This window comes from Bombus impatiens, unplaced genomic scaffold (genome assembly GCF_000188095.3).
Source record: "Bombus impatiens unplaced genomic scaffold, BIMP_2.2 scf_0320, whole genome shotgun sequence".
Classification (NCBI taxonomy): Eukaryota; Metazoa; Arthropoda; class Insecta; order Hymenoptera; family Apidae; genus Bombus; species Bombus impatiens.
Window position 1 is genome coordinate 1,480,003 of NT_176739.1, and position 21,258 is coordinate 1,501,260.

Below are 21,258 nucleotides of genomic sequence, written 5' to 3' on the forward strand. Positions count from 1 at the left end.
TCTCAGCCGGATAGGCCAGCCGGTCTCCTTGTAGTCGTCCTCTTCGTACGTGGACTCGCTGGCCTTCTGTAAGGTCTGGAAGGCATAGTTCATAGGCAACAGCTTTCTAGGTTGAGCGAAGGAGTCGTGAACTCGAACTGGACGAGCCAGGGAAGATCTCTTCTTGGCTGGGGTCAGAGGCAACGGCTGGGTCTTCGTCGACCTGGCTAAATTGCTGGTTTTGGTGTTCTTGAGAACTCTGGTCTCGTCCAAACGAGCCAATATCTTAGCGTTCTCCTTCAGTGATGAAGAGTTTATGGAATTGGTCACTCGATAATTGCCCATAGTGCTTTTTGCGACCAGACTGTTGTTCTTCGTGCTTTTCACTAGTTTTAGGTTATTGTTGTTGATCGCAGTGATGCTGGGATTGTTGTTGTTGGCAACAGTGGTCACGTGGCGACACTGTTCGGCACACTGTAGGCAATCGTAGTATTTCTCGACCGCGTTACGTCGTGCTGAAGCGGAGAATCGTTCGCGAAGGTTCGCGCGATTCTGGCGCTCGCCTGGTTGGCGAGGCTGTTGTCACACCTCCTGAAGATACTTCAAGGGGCACAGAGTTTCCCTGTACAGCACCTCGCCCTCTTTGCCCGTGTGGTCCGCTGATCTCACGTCCGCGGCGCAACGAACCATCGCTACGCCATCTACCTCCTCGCCAACCTGAATCACGATCTAGGGAAGAGTTCGCATAAATAGATTGCGTTGATGATACAGTATTATGGTGGATTATCAAGTGCATGTATTTAACATATGATACATCATGACAAAGGCAAGATTCCTATCAATTAATGGGCGAATAAAATTGTAGGATTTGACTTGAAAAACATGACATGTATGTGCATAATAGGAGAAGGACCCTAGACTTTGAAATACCTAGGGCTATCGTAGTATACATGTAGTATTGTAGTTGTTAAAAACGATCTTGGCTCGGATTTGGTTCGTTCTCATTGAAACAAAAGTATACAAAGGATTGACAATAAAATAATAAGGATTACAATAACGTGAAGGTTACTTTGAGCATAATTGTGTGCCTTATAATATATAAAAGGAATACCTGGTCACGTAGTAGGGTAATCTGGTCAGTTAATTGTAAGTTGCGAGTGACCTGAAGCGTCTTCTGCCCAGACTCCACTCGCATAACGTATGCACTGGGGAAGTAACCCACTCGGCCTCCCAAACACTTCCCTTTCCACCAGTCCTTCTCTGATTTATCAATTACTGTCACTTTGTAGCCAGCTCTGCAAAACGATTAGGTTTCAACTATTAGTAGACACGTCAAAGAGGCCTGTTCTTTTCCCAGTTCAATTTGCTATCCTCGCATCTTAAGCAAGAGGCAAACGAATGAAAATAAATCAAAGATTGAAAAGAGTCCCTAAGACGAATAGACAGCAGATTGAACAATCCTAGTTACTTTTCTATGTCCTAACTCAGGTCTCGCCCAAATTATTTTAATTTTTTAAATTCTTATTCTATGTAATTCTTATTTAACTTTTAAACAATCTTCGATTATATAAGGTATACAAAGTATAGTATTCGTGATGATATTTAGTAGGCGAAATTCTTCAGTGCATAGAAACGTATAAGCAACCGCGGTCTATTAACTGAGTGATTATCATTGAATGATTACTTCAAGTCCAACTCGTCCCGATGTCGCGCTTCGAAGTTGTACAGCACCACATATAAATTATTAGGAGGTAGAACACGTTTTCCAGGTGGATTCGCGTGATTCTGATTGTTAGTGTGCGGCGAGGGGCAAGGAGAGGTGCTCGCCGATGAGTACGATTTTTCATTTTCATCTGGCAGCTCCATGCTGGACATCCTGATGGCCCCCCTAATGTGCTTGTGGACACTGTGGCCCTGGCCTGGACTACATGGCGCTGCAATCGAGTCGTTCAAACCATGAATGATATTTTTAACCTTTTCGAGACTAATTATCTCCAACTCCGCGCTATACTTTCAAGTCTGACTAATTTCATGATCTCGCCATATCTCTTCTATCAAGGAAATCCAGTAATTGATCAATACTCACATAATCTGTTGATGCTTCCACTGTCAGAATGTCTGGGTGGCGTGGACTCTCTTTGGCCGCCGGTATAGTAATCACGTGGACGATGTCGAACGTGAGCGGTGCCCTCCGGAGAATCCAAGCTGAGACTCTTCATCCTTAGATTCAGTCTCTCGCGTCTACGTTGTGGACTATGCGGCGCTTCATGTTCCATAATGAGCGATTATAGCAAGTTAGCCTTTGAGGTTAGCTCGTAGCTCGACATTGACGCCATTTTACAAAGCAGTGTTATTTTTCCATTCTGTTTCTCGTTTCTTTTTTCTAGTTTATAAGCGGATAGTTAGAATAGAGAGAAGTTAGAGAGAGTTTGCTTGCAGGAAGAAACACGAACATCTTGTCAGCAAGATGTACCTACCTACCCTTCTCGCTTTTTGAGGTTATATCTGTCATCGAAGCTCGCTGTAATGATGTATCGTTACAGCGAAAAGCTCCCGGCTTTTTTTCTTAAATTAAACGCAGTTTAGGTAGAGATAGAGCAAGCTTGACAAGTTTCTACGATTCAGAGACAATCTCTTTTTCTCACGAAAGTGTTAATTTCGGAAAAAATAATAAAAGGTAAAGTAAAGTAAACCAAGGTGAAAGAAAATTATAAAAAGAAAAGAAAGAAATTTCAGAATCTCAGATTTTTTAAGGAAATTCAGTTAGCAGTGTAGAACGAAAAAGTGGAGAATACACGATTTTCAACAAAATTCGAATCCACACGTCGATATATGCGTGCAAGAAAATTGCAATATGCACACGTACACATAGATATGCAAGTGGAGGCTCGTAATTTTTAATCAATTCCCAATAGAGACAACAGGTTTCCATACATTTTCATTCTGACAAAAGTACTCATTTGGCGTCAACGTCGAGACCGGAAATCAACACATACAACGAGACAGGAACACCATATAGATATACGGTAACATTACGAATGCACACAAAGAAAGTATTTCTCTCACCAGGCGATAAACTTAACTAGTATACGATACTTTTTAACACAGAAAATAATTTTATATAAAAAATAAAACAAAAATGATAAAAAAAGGTAAAAAAGGCAAAAAAAGAAAAAGAAAATGGGACACGACTCGCGCATCAAGAAGTGAAAGCATAGGAAATCGCAGGAGAGAACATTTTTATTTACAATATTTACATGATTTCTCCCTTGTACTAATTTTTCTTCTTTTTCATTGACTTCGAGTTCGTTTTTCGCGCAATACTTCCTACTTCATGTCCGTTCTTCCCCTACTTTTGTGCACATTTTCACCATACTTTCAAGATTCGTACTTTTCGATTTTCTCTCTGAGGAGATAATCTCTTAGAGAAAGAAAGCTGGGAAATTAAAATGCGGAACAATGTTTAATAACTCAGATTCGAATAATTATACATTTTTTTTTTCGTTGTAGTTTTTTTCGAATTTCGTGACAAAACAATCCCAGATTCGACAATCGTGTTAATCATTTTGATCTTCAAAGGGAACTAGGCTAATTGAGATAATAGTTACTTAAGTGATTGGAAATTACTCTGAAGTAATCTTGTAGTGAGTCCTTACCTTTACGGCGCGGTCTTTTTTGACACAACCTGTACGTAAACGATAAAAATTCTGCGAATAATTGGCGCCAATATAGGGATTTTTCTGCTATTTGGTCATGCTGAATTTAGTAATAAATATCTTACATACTTAAACTGGGCGAAAATAAAAAGTGTTTGTAAGTTTCTATAACGAGAAAATTAAACAATACCATTCAGCAATTCAAAATATTTCTCATTTACAACTACTTTTTCAACGATACTCAAATAAAAAAATTGTTCACTATTGAATCGGGGAAATTTGCATTAGCAATTCCACCTTTCCAATCTTGCGATTCTACGGAAAAGAGCGACTGTGGGTGGGTTCGCAGAAATAAATGATCAACTCCTTCGTCAAATGCTGGTTGAATGGATGAACAATAAATTTACAATTTTATACTCTACATATTGTCAATTCCAAGCGTTGTTCCAGTCCTTACACGGAAAAAATTTAGGCGCAAACAAGTTGTATAAGTTAAATGAAGAGAACTTTGTACGCAATTCCAACGTTCGTTCACTTTAGCGCAATTCCAGCAAACTTCTTCGATTCGTGCGTAAACAAAGGTACTCGGAAAAACAGAATTGCATACATAAAAGTTGATCGATATTCGCTTTCCTTGAAACAGGATCGAGCAATTTCACCTTCGATTCCCCGACAATTTCAAACTGTCTCTCTAATTTCACACAAAACTGAAACCAATCGATTTATACTTCGAAGTTGTATATTTCAATGTCGCGCAACTTCAGCAATTCCAGCGATTAACACGTACACGTATCACGTCACGATATATAAACGAGAACCGCACACATCAATTTCACCCATTGGATTTTCACAATCGCAATTCCATCCCCATACCCTAGCAATTCCACGTTTTCAGCCCGTTCACGAGCGTTTCACCATCTAAAACCTACTCCACAGTCCACAACTAGTAATTATAGATCACGAGTCGCTAGATTTCAGTTCCTAGAAGCTTTAAATCCATTTTTTTCGAAACGCAGATCGCTTAAGCGACGCGCGTCCAGTTCAAAGGTCATCGTTTTTTGTTGGAGCCATGGTAAGAACGTTCGGGTGTCCTTTGCGAAGAGGTCGAAGGTTTCTCTTGGGTCATCAACACCAGTGGCTGCCCGAATGGTCTGGTTCCCGACATTGATCCACCGCTGCCCCGTCCTGGTCAATGGAATTGCAACGATTCCGAGATGATTTCGCCTTGATATGTTTTCTCACGCGCTTTCCACTCCAATTGTAGCTCTTTCTCTCTTAGTACAAGCACTGTTTAATTTAGTCTCACTTTCGAGGCTGGTTTTAGTCGTTAGTAGGTGCAATTCCGTGGGATTTCCCCGTCCAGCGCTAGTGGCGCCGTTATCGATGCTTTCCCTATCTGTTACCGCGATATTTGAAGATTTCACCTCTTTCTCCCTTAGATGATTTGTTTGTTTCGCCATGGAATCGATTGGAATTGCGCGTTTAGGCTCCATGATGAAATTGGTTAGTTTTTTTTAACATTGACGCTAAAGTCGATTATTACGTTACGTTTGCGATTTCGGAGACTAGGGAATTAGCGATAATGACTGCTGTTCCTTTGAGGACGTTTCAAGCGATTTGGGACTTTTGATCGGATTAGTTATTTTTTGTTTTTATTTTTTTAATGGAACTGTCAAAGTTACTCGTTCAAGAATCGAAGATCGTCTGTTTGTGATTTCTTCGTTACTTGAAGTTGGGGGACAGAAAGCGGGCAAACGTTTCTCTCTTCGTCCGTAGGAGGCCTCGTGGTGAAACTTAAACTTCCCGCCTTATCGAGAACTCTTAAAGCGATCCTTCTTTCCCCAATTTTTTTCCAAGATAAACGATCGACGAAAATTCACGTAGGACACATTGCACGATGATAAAATAACAAAAATATTTGCAAAATATTTTGCAAAAATATTTGAAAAATTCTTTCACGTTTATAGAAAATGATAAATTTTTAAGAAATATTCACACTGTAATTATCATTGAGGTAACACCAACAACAATTTATCCATTTTAAACGATTTTCACGATTTTTACAAAATTCCAAAAATATTTCAGTTAAAAAATCGAGAGATTGAAAAATCCGTAACGCAAAGTCGATGATCTCGGAAAAGTGATGACGATGGGCTAGATCCATCAGTGCATGCGGGGAATCCCGAATAGTACGATAAAAACAGTACAGATGGCGCGCGTGTAACGAGGAAGAATGAAGATGAAGCAGGGGAAGAAGTAGAAAGAGAGACAGAGAAAATACTGGATAGATAAAAAGAAAAAAGAGGCAAAAGTTACGAGTCATGTCCCTAAAGAAGAGTATATTTCTGTTGATTAAAAGAATAAAAAGAGAGAACAGGGTAAAGTGCCACCTTGAAGCAGAGGTTGCTCTAGCAGATGCATAAACTTGATGAAGTCGCTTCAGGATTGCATCTTACTCTTCTTAATCATCTAATGCTTTCATATAAAATATATTTGCTGAACTTTAACTGAAATCAATAGCTTCCCTCATGTTCGAAGTACCTTTAATACATTTTTCTCTTGGCACAGGTGCCAAGTTTTACTTCAGATCTTCTCTCAGAGGAAGCAGCATATACTTGACATTTAACGAAGACCTCAAGAAGGAAGAAACCTTTGTAAGACTCTTTTAAGTGAAATGGATTGAAGTTAGCAGAATACTGTACTGAATACTGGAAAGGAATTTTGTTTTTGTTTCTATTTTTAAACATCTTTTCCATTTTAGTTTGTAATAAATTAAGCATGATATGAAATAGAATAACTTTAGTCTAACATACAGTGATTTCTCTAATATACTTTATAGCACAAAACTACATCAACTACTCTAACACATACAATAAATGTTCTAAATGGGAGTATTTACTTCTTTCAGCTATCTGACTCATTTCTAACTCCTACGCTCTCACATACCCATAAATTTCCTCTACGTTACCAGAAACTTTCAGAATCTACGATTCACTGGGTCGACCAAGCTTCAACAACTTGAGTAATTTGTCAGCAATTATCTTTGCACAGTAGAATGCACCTGAAGAGCACTCCAGTCACAGATTTCAAGAAACAGAGGAATTATACTTTTCCTATAGGGAGGCTCTGCTTCAAGGTCAAGAGGAATTGGTGCTGTGCCTTACCAGAGGTGGACGAGGAACAAGGGTGGGAGGAAGCCCTCGCTGACGAAGGTGCTGGAGGATGATCTGCTGTGGGAGGCGTAGGTGGTGAGTTTGTCGAGTTTCCACGGATCTCGCCTGCCTGCTTCAGCACCTGGTATATGGCGTCCACGTCTGCTCACACGAGATAGACAGATAGCAATGCAAAAGCAGAGAGACATCACACGAGGTGCTTTCTTTTCAGTACTTTTATTTTTTTTTTTTTTTTACTTGGTTCACTTTCCTTTCCTTTGCCCTCAACTTTATGACTCGAAGCAGACGCCCCTTGGGCAACAAGTGTCTTTAGTTGGTCCTTTCTAACTTATTAATTAGTTGTAATTTAATTTATTATATTTATTTACTTGCCATATGAATAGTTTCGCTTATTGATATATAATGGAGTTTGTTGTATTTGTTTAGATATTTAGTAAAATGGAAATAGTATCTTTTTGTATAGAATTGAGAAGCTGTTAAGAAGAAGGAGCTACAGATAGCAGGAGCGAGTACTTAGAACAGTAAGATTGGTCAATTTTAAAGACACCTGTTCATGGTAGCCATACTTCTCATCAAGAGTTGAACTTTATTATTGTACACTGATAGTGTGTTTTAGTGTCATTTGTTCAGAGCCACCGACCACATTCGTCCAGTTTCATGTACCGAACAATAGAAAGCCCATTATCGAAGAAGAAACTTACACTTAGAGATTGGAAAAGAATTCAGTGGAGATCGTAGGAAATAGGAGATTTAAAGGGCAGCCAGAATCTATCTCCATCAGTGGCATAATTCAGGTTGAAATCATTCAAAGTCAATTTGCAACATTACTGGCTGCACAGCGGATAACAAAATTGGCATCGATCGTTCGGAGGATGGGTTGACAGTGACGTCAATTGAAGTAAATCAGGTTGAAAGGATTAAGAGCACGTAACAAGCGATCGCTTAACAGGAGATTAAGCCAGGGAATCTCCCAATAATTTTTGACACCTTTCAAACAAATCCATCGTTTCAACACTACGCTCAGTGTTCTTTGTATCAAGAATTAAAAAATATGGTTTTTCTTGTATTTATAGGAAGATTCAGTGACTCTGAATATTTGCTAAACAAAACGAGTAATAAATATACATATGATAATAAATAACAAATAATTGAACAGACTAATGTTATGTACACCAACAGTTGACATATATGGCACTAGTGTTGCATCGTCATTTGTCATGTTGTTTAAGATAAAACAACGTAACTAAAGATACGATTCCTATCTAAAATTAGATGCAAGCCCTTCAGAAGCAATTCTTTCCAAATCTAAATAATAAATAACGACTACCTACCTAACTGACTGACTGCATTAACAGATAAATATGTATATTGTGTGTACTAGTAATTGACACTAACATGGCACTGGTGTCACCTCTCCAGTTGTCACAGTGTTAAGAAGGAAACTAATTTAAACAAATATATCATTTTATGTGAAATCATATGAAAAACCTACCAGAATCTTCCCTAATTCATTTTTAAGACTACTTCTCTAACCTGAAAGCTTCCATCTTAGCTGGCAGCTAATGGAACTTAAAGAGTCTCCGAGCGATCGACTTTTCAGCTTCAGTGACTCTGAACGACACCGAGCCACACGAAACACCGAGTTACACCATAGAGAAAGAGTTTTTCCTTTTTCTTGTAGCCTGTTCAGGCGATCAAGGGACGCGAAGAGGAAGAAAGAAGGTTGAAGGGTGAATGATCCGATTAATTTGTTAATCGCGATGGGCTGTGATGCATACCATGATCTCTGAGCCTTTTCGTGCCTTGCATGTCGATGAATCGCGTTCAGGGAATTCGATCAAGGTGAGAAGATGAGGAGCAGAGCTTGGTGAAAAATTTGATCCTTCGTTTCCTTTCGCATCTTTTTCTTTGTTTTAGTTTATGGATCGATCGATACTCTTATCTAATGAAACTGTCCATGCACAAACTATTCTGACCCTGGTACTTTGGATCCAGCAATTTATTTTACCAATTAGAATCCCAAAGTGAGAAACTAAACTTTCGAACAAGCTGGCATGTCGAACTGCAGCACCGAGATTGATCCAGAATTAAATTCCAGGCCATCAGGCTTAAATTTCAGTATAGTGATTCATCAATTTCACGCAATCTGTTTCATCCGGCTGGCTCCAATCCCGGATCGATCATCTCCCTCATCCCTGCAGTTCAATTTTCTTTCCTCCTGCAAACCTTTCGCCCTAATACAAAGGAATCTGCCTCAAATTTCCAATATGAAAATGACGAACCACAGGGAATAGACTTGGTGTCATAGCGAGATTGTCATCAAATTGGTCGAAGATAAACTTGCTACTTCTAAGGGTGTCAAAGATTCGGTTAAGAATAGATTCGTCTCATTTCTTAGAGCATCGATCATCCGCGACAACGAGAGAGAAAGAAAGAAAGAGAGAGAGATAGAGAGAGAGAGAGAGAGAGAGAGAGAAAGGGGATAAGAAAATCAATTACACTTTTGCATGAAAACGGAACAATTTTTTAAATTTTAGTTTGTAGTTCTATCGTCGGAAAATAAAATGTACAATTTTCTTTCCAAACGCTTCGAAGTTGAGCGCGCAAATTCGTTGCATCAGATTTTATTTCATTTCATGCGAACAAGATTTGACACAATCACATTCTCAAACTGGCGAGTACTTACTGTACTCTGCGGCCGCGGTGTCGTCCACTTGAGTCTGAGTCTTCTGTCGACGAAGAAGGGGAATCCCTCCGCTCTTTTTAGGCGCCAGGCTCGGACACATGACGGGCTGCACCAGGTTGATGCAGTCGGTGTGAGCGTTTGCTTTGCAGCCACGACACCTGACGCCCTGGCGGCTATGGCCACGTAACACCTGGCCACACGCATCGCAGGGAGTGATTTTTCGATAAGTGTACTCGCGCCAAGAGTGGCCTCCCTCGGACTCCAAACTTTTCCTGGAACAAGTTGCACTTTGTAATTGCTTCTTCAACCTTCTTCTTCTCTTTTGTATATTTCATGTGTCATATATTTAATGTAGCGTGTTTATCTCGTTAATGGTATCTTTAAGGAAGATTTGTCAGATGCGTAGAAATATAAGAAGGTTTTAGGAAATTTCTGGAATTTTGTAGAGTACTATGATTTAAAAGAACGGACCAAATGGTGTATTTCATTATCACCAAATAAAGGAATATATCTTCAATACAATTTCTTTGTAAAATTATTAAAAATTGTATTGCTAATATATTATAAGATATATATATATATATATATATATATATATATATATGTTAATGAAAGAGCAGGAAACAAATTTACCTCGTTGTTGAATTAATCATTAACCAAGTTGAACGAATATCTAGTGACTTTCTAGTGACAAACTCACCTAGACATGGCGACGACTGTAGAAACAGCATGGTACATCGCCTGTTTCCCTCTGTGTTAGTGAAGCATTGACAAAACAACAATTTTGGTTATTCAAACACAACCAACACACTTTAACAAAACATGTTATCTAAAAAAAAAGAAAAGAAAAAAAAAAGAAACCAATGAAAACAAAAAATAAAATAGGCGAGAAGGAAGAAGATATTCGAAGCATTCGTCGTTTAAAGTCCATTTTCATCGAATAGTTACTGACTTGTCGGTTGATGGCGGAGTCGTCGGGGAGCTGGTTTTCAAACTCTTGAACGCTTTCAACCATTTGTGCTTGGTACTTCCGGTCGAGCCATTCGACATCTTCCGGCTGCTCACCCCATCCGGTTGGCCGGCTTCTCCAGCCCCGAACAGCTCCTTCTGCAAATTGAAACGAACGTCACATGTAATATCTGCTCTGGCAGACTTGGACCATTTTTTAACAGAATCCAATTTTCCCCTAGCACTTGAAAATTCCCTAACGATCTCCCTTTATCTCTTTTGCAATTATTTTTGAAATGATCACCGACGCCATTATGGAATTAAGTAATTACACTAATTAACTTCCATTAACGAATTAGATACCTTTTTAGAATGGGAAACGATATAATCTAACGAAGAAAGAAAATGGTCACAGTGTTTCTTGGAACTTTGACGCTCTGATGCTTCAGTGGAAAAATTGATTCCTGCGCTTCTAAGTTGTATTTCTTGAAACTTTCTAGTTCCTTTTTAAATTGCAGTAATGAAAAGTAATCAAAATTAAAAATATGCGGACAAAGATAATTTTTGTATCTTGTATACATTAAGAAATATTTTCTAGAACCTCAAAGTAGACAAATTTTTTTTAAAATTCATCTTTCCAATCTTTCATTTCTAATTAACGAAATAACTAAAAAATTATATTTCTTTAATCTGATTTATGACTTTTAGAATCTTTTTTAGATTCTTGCAGTAGCTCGCTAGATAACGTACAAGTATTTTTCCAATAAATCAAACTAATATTTTCTACATTGTAAATATAATATATTCAGCGAATTTTTTTCTTTAAATTTTTCCCATTAATTCAATTATTTTCTATCCTAACAAATATAGTAACGAGATAATAGAAAATTGTGTTTCTTTAAAGCAACTCTTTTCAATTTACCTCTACCACTTCGTTTCAAAACTGTGGCAATAATGAAAGATATAAACCGAACGATAGAAGTCTTGTTATTGTGCCATTGAACACAGGGATATCGGAAAACTTTTCAGAAAGTTCTGTTTCCTATGGTATGACAGTGCGATGACAATGGAAATAGTCGAGTTTCTGCACGAGCCGGCAAACAACTCGTGCACGACCGTCTGGTAAATAGATATCCAACGAAAGAGGAAGCCAGAACCGTTTTAATGCAACGGCTCTGCCCGCTATTAATTGGATTCTATCCAGGACACCTGATTATTGCTTATCGTAACACACATGTACCGACTTATTTTCCAATTATTATCACCATTTCGCAAAGCTATTTCAATTGTATCATTCGATTTTAATATTCCATTATTTTAATAATATTTTATTATTAACTAAATAAATTGCCAATTTTGATGGATTTATGTGAAAATTGAAAGATACAAAAATGCGCAGGATGTATGAATATGGAAAACAACATGCATATTCAGCGTATGTTCATTAATATGCAAAATGTAAAATATCTAAATATTCAGAAATATATAAGAGATCAAAAGCGTGGCAAACTAATGTTTATTCTAGCTGCAGGGTAGCTTTTGCTTCCAATTAGAAAAATCGCAATTTTTAATAAACAGTCTCTTAACAAATATAAACAAATATTATTGTTCTTCCATCAATCTATTGTTTAAAAGTGAAATAGCGTTGATTATAATTATTGGACATTTAATTGCCAACAACAGTGTCCAACAGTGGTTAATATTTCATAATTAACAAATTTGCTAATTCGAGGCAAGGTCTGCCGGAAATAATTGTTAATTAAAATTAGGCCATCGATAGTACGATATTACGGCAACCGAGATTCCTATCGATCCCAAACAGACCATTGTACCTATCGCTATATCGTGCACCGAGTATACTGTGGGGGCTTCATTCATAAAGACACTGAAGGAGCATCGACCATCAAGTCAAACTGTACTCTGCATTATTCCGCGATACGTTACTCAATAGTCTGCAATCTACGACTGGACAGCACGAAAATAATACAAAAAGTAAATAACGAAAGAAGCAAAATCAGGGACATTTACAAAAGTCAAGACACTAGGTATTTAACACGTTCGCTGTTAAAAAGTACAGATATTTTTACGTATGGAATTGTAAAATTAGATTTGCAAGATTTGTAAAATGGATTTGCCAGAAACGAAGGCAAGATTGACACAGGAAATATGCACGTAGCAGAGTCAAATAATATCTCAACGCATTTCCTATAGTCGCCTCTCTTTTCTTCTTCTAAAAATATTTTATTCAAACGTGTACAGATATAGACGCAACAGTTGCGTCTGTGCTACTGTGCATTTATCAGAGAACAAACGTTACGCAACTACATCTCATCAGGCAATACAATTGCAACGTGCAACGACGACGCACGATTTTTCCAGCAACTTTTTAATACACGCGAAAGTGTTAAATATCGGGGAATCTAGTTTGACAAAACAACGGTAAAAGCCATCGCATAAACAATTCTTCTTAATCAATTCCCGACTACTCTGTACACACTTGCGAATGCCCGCAAAACCCCCGGTATCGACATCAAAATACGCCACGAAGAGTCCATTCTGTCAAGCAAGGAACGACACTCCCCTAACGAAAATCATTCGACCACGTTTAATCCCAAGCACGTGCGGCAAAAAGTGTCCCCCACGTGTGTGTCCTGATCACGGACACGCGTCTCGACGCCTGCAAATATCGTGTGTCACGTGTCAAAACACCATGCACCAGCTGCTCCTACCAGCAGCTGACCTAACTTTCTCATAGACCTGCGTTTGTCGCTAATTTTCGTAGAACCATCATTCCAGGCACACATTCACGTCAAATACCACTAGACACAATGTGTACAGACTTTGTGAGGCAAGAAGAACCGGAAACGACCGCAGTGGAGCCGCATAGCAACGGATGCGAGCTATCTGGAGTCAGGAACGCGAGGATTCACCAGCGCGAAAGCACACTGCGCCACGAATAATGGCTCGATCACTGTCTGGCTGCACGGATCTGATGTCTGTGACCTGGATTCGCGATAGAAAGCGAAAGGGGCCAGGTGTCTCGTCCAGGTGTTTCAAGGGGGATACTAACGACTTGTGTGCGCAGCGTTGTCCAGCCCATTTTCGCGAGGACTAGTCAGGCTCCTCCTGCCACCCTGACCTAGGAGAGCGAACTCGAGGCCAGGAATGGATTTTCAGACGGCGGCTGTCGGATGGTGACCCAGTTGTGAGGGCGCATGTCGCGCGATTGCGCGCCCCTATTTATCCGGGCGACGCGTTAGGCAACGCAGCGCGTGTCTGTTTACGCGTATCCGGTTTTCGTTCCCTATCTGTCAACTGTCCTTTGGAACCTGTTTCGTCTGCAGCCCATGGCCACGTGTAATTTGCAAGCTGTCTACCTTTGTACCTACATTGTTTTATTTTACGTTTTACTCTACTCAGTTTATTGTATTCGGTTGTCGGTCCTTTGCATCGATTTATGGCAATTTGGAGCGCGTCAGTTTACGCGTATCCGATTTTTATCTCGCATTTGGGAATTGTTCTTTGCTATCTGTTATCAGTTTCTCTTTATGCCGGTTTATTACTGTTTGACATGCATTTGTTTACGCATGTCCGGTTTTCCTATCTGATAATTGTTCTTTTTAGTTTGCTTGGTTTTCCATTACGAGTTGTACGTCGAGTGTATGATTGTATGCCAGTTGCAAGTTATCTACGTTTTATATCTGTGTATGCTTCTATCGATAGCCTCTCTTTCTATGATTTATATTTTTCGGATTTTATTTCATTTAGTCATCAGCGTTTTGCCATGGTTTATCGCAGTTTGACATGCGTCTGTATTCGGTTTTTATTTTCTAGACGTGAACTGTTCTATGAAATTTGCTTTTCAGCTGTATCTTTTACATTTTATTTTATTTAGCCGCTGATAGACTGCGCACGTTCGTGCAAATTCGTACTTTTGCGAAGGTAATTTAAGAAACGAAATCCCAGCACAATTGATTTATCCAATAAACGTTACAACAAGCATTTTGCTTTCGATATTTCGTATGTTCCATCTACAGAGGATTCGTCGGTTTGTGGGAAGCGTTTTAGACGAATTGGATAAATTTTGATAATCAGACAGATCAATTTCGATTCCTTCTAACTTCTCGAATACTTTGGACTTCTCGTTAAAACAGTTCTTAAAAATTCCGTACAAGTGCCCAAGTTGTTATGGTTCTTAATTACTCAGTTAAAATTTTTAGTTGAAGTATTTGGAAGGACTTGGCTTGACTCCATTAACTCAGGTGCCACTTTCTCATCTTTCACACAACTTTTTGATTTTTTAATTGAGACAATTTCTCAATATTGCAGGGGAATGTTGATAATTATACAAGTTTGAATAAGTCGATGGAATTGAATGGAATAGGATTTTTCAGTATCTGCAAGCACTCGCAGTAATTCTCTTAATTGTAAAATATCATTAAATTAATCTAAAAAGAAAATAAATAAATTCATCAATCTGTTAAATTAATTTAAAAATTCATTCTCTTAAAATATTATCATTTTGATTCTTTCATTGATAGCAATTTTGGACAAGATAGGCAAGCCACTTGAAACGATGTTGCCAGTTGAAGAAACATTTTTTGATCTCATTGTTGACAGAGGTTTCTCAACTTTGGGTCAGCATAATTTCTCAATTTCTAGAAGAATTTTGAGTGCTCGAGAGTTAGAGAAACAATTCTAATGATTTGCCCTTCCAGATAAAAAATATTTGAAAAATATTTTAACCTCCACTTTGATTAATCAAGATAATCGACAGATCTTTGTTTGGTTGCTACAATTGGGGCGATATTCTTTGATTTCTGAAGATACACCAAGTAATTTTCTCACTCCAATGAGATTTCTATTTAACTACTGGTTACATTACATGGAGAACGTTACGTTACATGGAGAAATTGCTAGGAATCGAAATAGCCTTAAATATTTTAACCTGCAGAAGTGCAGGCTAAATTGAATCGTTTTCAAAGAACTGCAGCAACTTTTATCGTTTAATCGCAGCTCCATATCAATCGGGCATACTTTTTGAATATTTGAAGGACCATTTCCGATTCAACGTTCCGCTAGAAAACAAAAAAAAAAAAAAAACAGAAACATGAAGAAGAAAATGAAAAAGGAAGATATACCATCCCGCTGGATGTATTAATCTAAAAATTCGTGTCAAAATCATTTTGTACAGAGCACAATTGTCTGTAAAATTCTCTCTACGTGGCTAATAAAGTTGAAATCCTGTCGCTCAGATAAGAAATCTAAATTTAAGTACCTTCTCTTCTTCTTTATCGCTCTCTTTCATGCAACATCTTCTTTAAATTAGCCTCTAAATCTCTGATAGATAAAAAAACACAAGCTTCCTTCATCGTCTTGACAAAGTGATCGAGGCTAGGGTAGAAGCCTAATGCAAAGGAAATTGCTAGGATGGATCGAAGCGGGCAATTATCGATATCTAGCCTGTTCCATAGACACTGGTATCTGGTGGCCGCTGACAGGTCCATTAGGACGTGTCTTGCTGAAAATTTCAGCAAGACTCGGCCACGATATCGATCCCCTGGTGGTGAAAGCACCGGTTAAACGACCTTCCCTCAATCTATAATCTTCCTGACTACGTGGCCAATTCTCGTGTTCTACGAGCATGACTATAGCACCATCTTTGTTACCGAAGACGTTTACCAGTAGCTCTCATCAGCTAACAGATCGGTAGTCTAAGTTTTACAAATTGTCTGGAATATTTTTACAAAGAATATTAATACTAGGCTATAAGCAAGGATCAACTACTATATCATTGATCGCCCTTTGCTATCGATATTCAGGTTGGCAGACAATTATTCAGATTCACGTGAAGCCTAAATGCTCGTTGCGGCAAAAAGTTGGCAACGTCACAGAGGCTGCTATTTTAGGAGGTAATGGAGTGCGGATCAGCCTACATTTAGGTATTCAGTCATCCTTGGCGTGCCAGTCGAAGGATCAGGACACGTCGTATTGTGGAATTTAGCGAATGCTCGTGTGGAACGCTTGAATCAGGCCAATCTTCTCGCCGAGGACGACGAATTCGATGGAAAGGTAGATGCAAAAAAGGGTTTCAAAGGCGTATGCAAACCAATGTCATTGAATGGGGCTGTATACTTCACGCCTCTGCCTCCCACTTATCAAGAGAAAAAAGAAGAACAGATTTCCTCCTCCATTGTGTTTCCTCTGTCTCTGTTTTCCCATTCACAAATCCTGTTTACTGTCGAGCTTGAAGTTTCATAGGGACATTTAGTTGGGTCTAAAATTAGATCAAGGATTAGATACAAATACGTAAATGTAGATTATGTAGATTAATACGAGCTGGAATTTTACTTGGATTTTTATTAGTCACGTTAGACGTAGGATGACTGAGACTTAGAGTTTAATCTGAGTTAAGACCATACCGGACAAATTTGCATCTCGCGCCATAAATTCCGCCATGTTTCCACGTCTGAAATAAATTTCCTCATAATTTCGTATTTGAAGTGTCTCCTATGGACAATCAAATACAGAGATACGAAGAGAAAATAAAGGAAAGCTTCAAGTTTTTGAAACACCTAGATTTATAGGTTAGAATTTCTTCTTCTGGCTGTTACTGTGTTAAGTAGTTACTGTATTCTAAAAGCTACTGTCTCAGTTACGCGAAATAACCCGTACGATTTCTATTACCTTTTATAGTAAATTTGTTTCCCTCCACCATTCTTATCTTCCATATCGTTCTCGTAGCTTTTGTCATTCTTTAGCATTTTCATCAATTTTTTGTCAATTTATCATTCGCCTTTTTTTCTCGATTTTGACTACTCATCGTCCTTATCGTTCTTCCACTTCACAGTCGTATTTGTCATCGTTTGCCATACAGACGTACGTTAGAAGAGCTTCGGTTGTAATCTGATCGCAGCTCAAATATCGACAGATAGCTACACGTGTCAAAGACACCCTATATAATTTCTACTATTCACCGAGGAAAATTTGTCCTTTCAAATCTGCCCCATTTTCCCCATATTTCTCATCATTTCTGACGTATCTACGTTTGAAAAGTTGCGATCGTACTTTCTCGCGAATTCGAGTATCGACAGATGCGCGTCGAGGCATTCGAACTCGCTGAAGCGAGCGTTTCTAGAAGCGCGCGTGTGTCGAAGTTATTTTCACGAGAGAAGGCGATCGCAAATTTACGTGCCTTTGACTACCTCGCTCGTTTCACGACCGTTCGCCGCCTATCCCTCCATAATTCATCCCTTTTCCGGGAAATGACTGACCGGAGAAAAGCTCGGCTCTTATGTGTAGCTACCTTCAGGATACGAGTCAGAGCGAAAGTCTGTCTCACGTGTCTTCCGAGTCTCGCTCGACGACAAAGGATTCTGTGTCCCTTATCTTCTGCCACGGCTGATTTCAAAAATTTTTCTCTCGCTTCTTTTACCCTCGTATAACCTCGTTGCTATCTTCTAATTCAAACTTCGAGTCGAATGTTAGTGTTTGACGACGATGACGATGGTTCGGTTGATTTTGGTTAGGTTACCTAGGATAGGTTACTTTCTGTAAAAATGTGGAAACAGTCGTGCTAGTTTTCTAATGGAATTATCATAAAGTTATGATGCTTTATGAGAGAGTATTACTAGAAGAGCAATTGGCTTGATAATTTGACACCATCGTTAATTTCAATTTTGCGAAATGCCACAACAATATACAAATCTCCCATCTAATATCCTCCGCTTGAATATTTTAACCTCAAAATGCCCGTTTAATAGCCATCGATAGCCAATGATATTGGTATCGACCAATATTCGTTTCATCGCAATACACTTGTAATTCCGACCATCAAATTAAGAGATCGATATGCATTAACTGCTGAGAACAACACTTTTTCCTTTTGTCTACTCACATCGAAGAATCAATTACCAGTTTCCAATATGGCGTCTTATTAACGGCAGCCGATCTGGCGCGGATCGTACGAGAGGAGGTACGGAACTGCGGGACAGCACGTGCAGGTGAACAAACAGGGTGCATTGTACTTATTCGAGGCCCGTGCAAGGGAACAATGGGAGGCTCGTGCTAATTTTAATCGGCTCAGCCACTCGACTCGAGAACCACGAATGCTCCGCGAGACCAGTTCTTTTTCTCGCGGCCGAGATCGACACGTTCCTTTGTCCCGGTAAGATTTCTCCGACCGACTGTGTCTGAAGACCCACTGAACAAAGTGTCACGGATTGCTCTTCTTTGTCGTTCTCGTCCACTCGACCGGCTGTTTAGGTGGTTGGATTGCCGATGAGGATAATGCTTTTGCTGACAGCTGATCTGTGATACCGTGGTGCTCGCGCTCTTTCGCTGGCCGATGACAAATTGGTTCAGGTTAGGAATTCACGTCAGATGACTCTGCGTAGAATCTTCTTTGAATCACTCGAAGAATTTTCTCGGTATTTGGTTCGTTGATACGTGGTTCGATCAGTTGAGATTAGGTTCAGACAAAATTTCGTTCGAACAATAATATCAAACTTTATTTCTTGATAAGTAAATATTCTAGAATTTAAAGATGTTTAAATTTAAAAATGAAGAAGTTTATTGGAGGTTATGTTGTTATATATCACCTGGGAATAATTGAAGGATTAAATTCGTACGTTTTTGGGATTTAAAGATGTTGAATAATAAAATTTGTAATTAGCGAAATTAGGAAGCTTATTAAAAATATGATCTAACAATACCGAATTACTTTGAATTTTCAACCATGGAAGGTAACCAGATTTTGTGATTGAAAAATTTTTTATGCTAATGTATGTATAACTGTAGGTAGGAGCATCAGAGGATTTCACGGCCTGAATGGAATCACCAACAAAGAAACTGCCGGATCTAAAGAAACCTCCGGTGTAAGGGAACAGTAGCGTGAAATCGGTGATTTTTCTTTTCTACGATGGATGTTTCCTCGGGGATCCATCGCAAATCCAATTTCTAGGTCGTCAAACGATTCCTGTACGCTCGAACACGCACACATACAGGATACACATATCTGATTCCTGTCATAGCAGGAACACAGAAACTTTTCTGTCACGAATGAAAAAACTTTCCGCGACCCCTGCCGCGGTTTTCTAAACAAGAAAACGACACTGGTTCGCTATGGAAGTAGCAAGTTTTTAATCCGAGTGCACGGAACTTCTGATACGGTTTCTCTCGATAGGAACTTTATGTTGGCAGCACTGAAGTGCAGCAATTTGCGAGCAAACTTTCGATAGTCACTAATAGGTCTCCGTTTTTTCTGCTATCGATCTTGCGACGGTTCATTTAAATAGTTTAGAAAAAAAAAAAAACGAAAAAAAGGTTACTGAAAGTTAAAATTACTGAGCAAATGAGAAACGCGATAGGTTGAGATTCTTAAGGGAAAGTGATATAAATGTAAGGAACATTTTCACAAATTTTCAAGCATCTTACATATTACATCACTCGTCCATCGAAAATATTACTTTTCAAGAATATTTTTCTGATTTCTACTTTCTAACGAGTAATTGTTTTTCGTAAACGGAAGAATTAATAAATTATCGTGATAAAGTAAAGCTGAGTATCTAAATTTTGGTTGTTATATTGTCCTGAAACAGCACTGCTAGAAAAGTTACCTCACAAATGTCTGTAGCTTCACTAACCTTTTTCAAAGCGAATGTTTCGTTAAAATTTCCACGCTAAAGGAACAGAGAGAACCATCGAACATAGGTTTGAAGATAATTATCAGGTTTACCAGAATGTTTGCTACAAAATAATATCAATTGAAATACCTGTGCTTGCACGGCTGCGAGGTATAGTTGTGCCTCCCCTAGCTCGAAACGCTTCATAGAGATGTCTTCCTGGAGCTCGGCTACTTTTGTGTAAAGATTGCTTTCAGCGCTCCTGCAATTAAAGAAAGGAAACCGTTTAGCGATTCTCGGGCTTCGTGGAATTAAACCCGCGAACGTGTCGAGTGTTGTAAGCTGGAAATACCAGCACTCGAGAACCGTGGCCCTTTGTAACGTGTTTACCTTTAATAAATTGAACCAGCCACCGAAAAGCGGAACGAGAGGTAATTAGACCGAATTCTTTTGTCAGACATTAATCATTTCTATTCGCGGTTCTATATTTTGCTGGAGCTCCACGTTATCGATCGTACCTTCTTCTCAATGCCAGCACTGGCAATATTGTGAAATTACTTTTCCTCAAATCCTAAATCCTAGACTGCTACAAGACCCTACATTTAACGTTTGATTACTAAGATTTGGGGCTGCCCATTTTGCCACTCTGTCCCTTGTAATCTTATCTATTCGTGTCATCAGGTTCACACGATTGTGATATGGTCTATTGAATTATAAATCTCGTATTTGAATCGATAGATTAACGTATCTACGTTGCATCTGGGAAGACCCAACGTTGAACGTCTAACCGACCAAGATTGGATCACCTACTTTGGCTCTCTACCTCTTCTAACTCATTGAAAACCGTATCCACTTAAGCCAGGAGATTCGCACATTCGCAGAGTAGTTTATTAACTTCTAAATATTTGTTCTGGGTGGATAAGTTAACGCACTTTCGTTGCATGCGGATCAACGTATCCAAGGCGTCCTGGAGTCGCGTGATCTCTTGAGCTAGGCTATCGTGCTCTCGTCGTAAATCCTCCATCAGGGGCAGAGTACTGGTTCCTGTCGGTGCTAGTTCGTCCCTCAGCGACGGTATTTGACTGATTCTCTCCATGGGTATTTGTTCTGGCGGACCTGGCGCCACGAACAGACGCCTGGAGGGCTTCTTCGATGGGGTCGCGGTGGCTGATAGGCTCCGTGCCAGAATCTAG

At 39.1% G+C, this 21,258-nt stretch overlaps 2 protein-coding genes and 1 long non-coding RNA gene across 7 annotated transcripts in view; all 3 read right to left on the reverse strand.

Moving 5' to 3' along the window:
• Positions 1-356, reverse strand: part of LOC105680730 — a 1,753-nt gene extending 1,397 nt beyond the window's left edge. Inside the window, exon 1 of the mRNA XM_012385292.3 lies at positions 1-356. Coding sequence (XP_012240715.1) covers positions 1-324 — 324 coding nt within the window. The 5' untranslated portion in view covers positions 325-356.
• Positions 357-376: 20 nt separating this feature from the next.
• Positions 377-21,258, reverse strand: part of LOC100745535 — a 56,849-nt gene continuing 35,967 nt past the window's right edge. Inside the window, exons 4-14 of one of the 5 annotated variants that reach the window (XM_033320596.1) lie at positions 20,998-21,254; positions 20,216-20,327; positions 10,447-10,601; positions 10,195-10,245; positions 9,495-9,766; positions 6,800-6,949; positions 3,636-3,686; positions 2,066-2,242; positions 1,664-1,913; positions 1,091-1,274; positions 377-708 (exon numbers count right to left, since the gene is read on the reverse strand). In XM_033320596.1, coding sequence (XP_033176487.1) covers positions 562-708; positions 1,091-1,274; positions 1,664-1,913; positions 2,066-2,242; positions 3,636-3,686; positions 6,800-6,949; positions 9,495-9,766; positions 10,195-10,245; positions 10,447-10,601; positions 20,216-20,327; positions 20,998-21,254 — 1,806 coding nt within the window. In that variant the 3' untranslated portion in view covers positions 377-561. The remainder of the gene's footprint in view (positions 709-1,090; positions 1,275-1,663; positions 1,914-2,065; positions 2,243-3,635; positions 3,687-6,799; positions 6,950-9,494; positions 9,767-10,194; positions 10,246-10,446; positions 10,602-20,215; positions 20,328-20,997; positions 21,255-21,258) is intronic. The other 4 variants (XM_033320597.1, XM_033320598.1, XM_012385288.3 and 1 more) reach the window with 4 other exon arrangements.
• Positions 14,978-18,954, reverse strand: LOC117151631. Its single transcript, XR_004461697.1, has 3 exons — positions 17,130-18,954; positions 16,794-16,911; positions 14,978-16,719 (listed from the first exon to the last, which is right to left on the reverse strand). It is a non-coding gene; the product is annotated as an uncharacterized LOC117151631 (long non-coding RNA).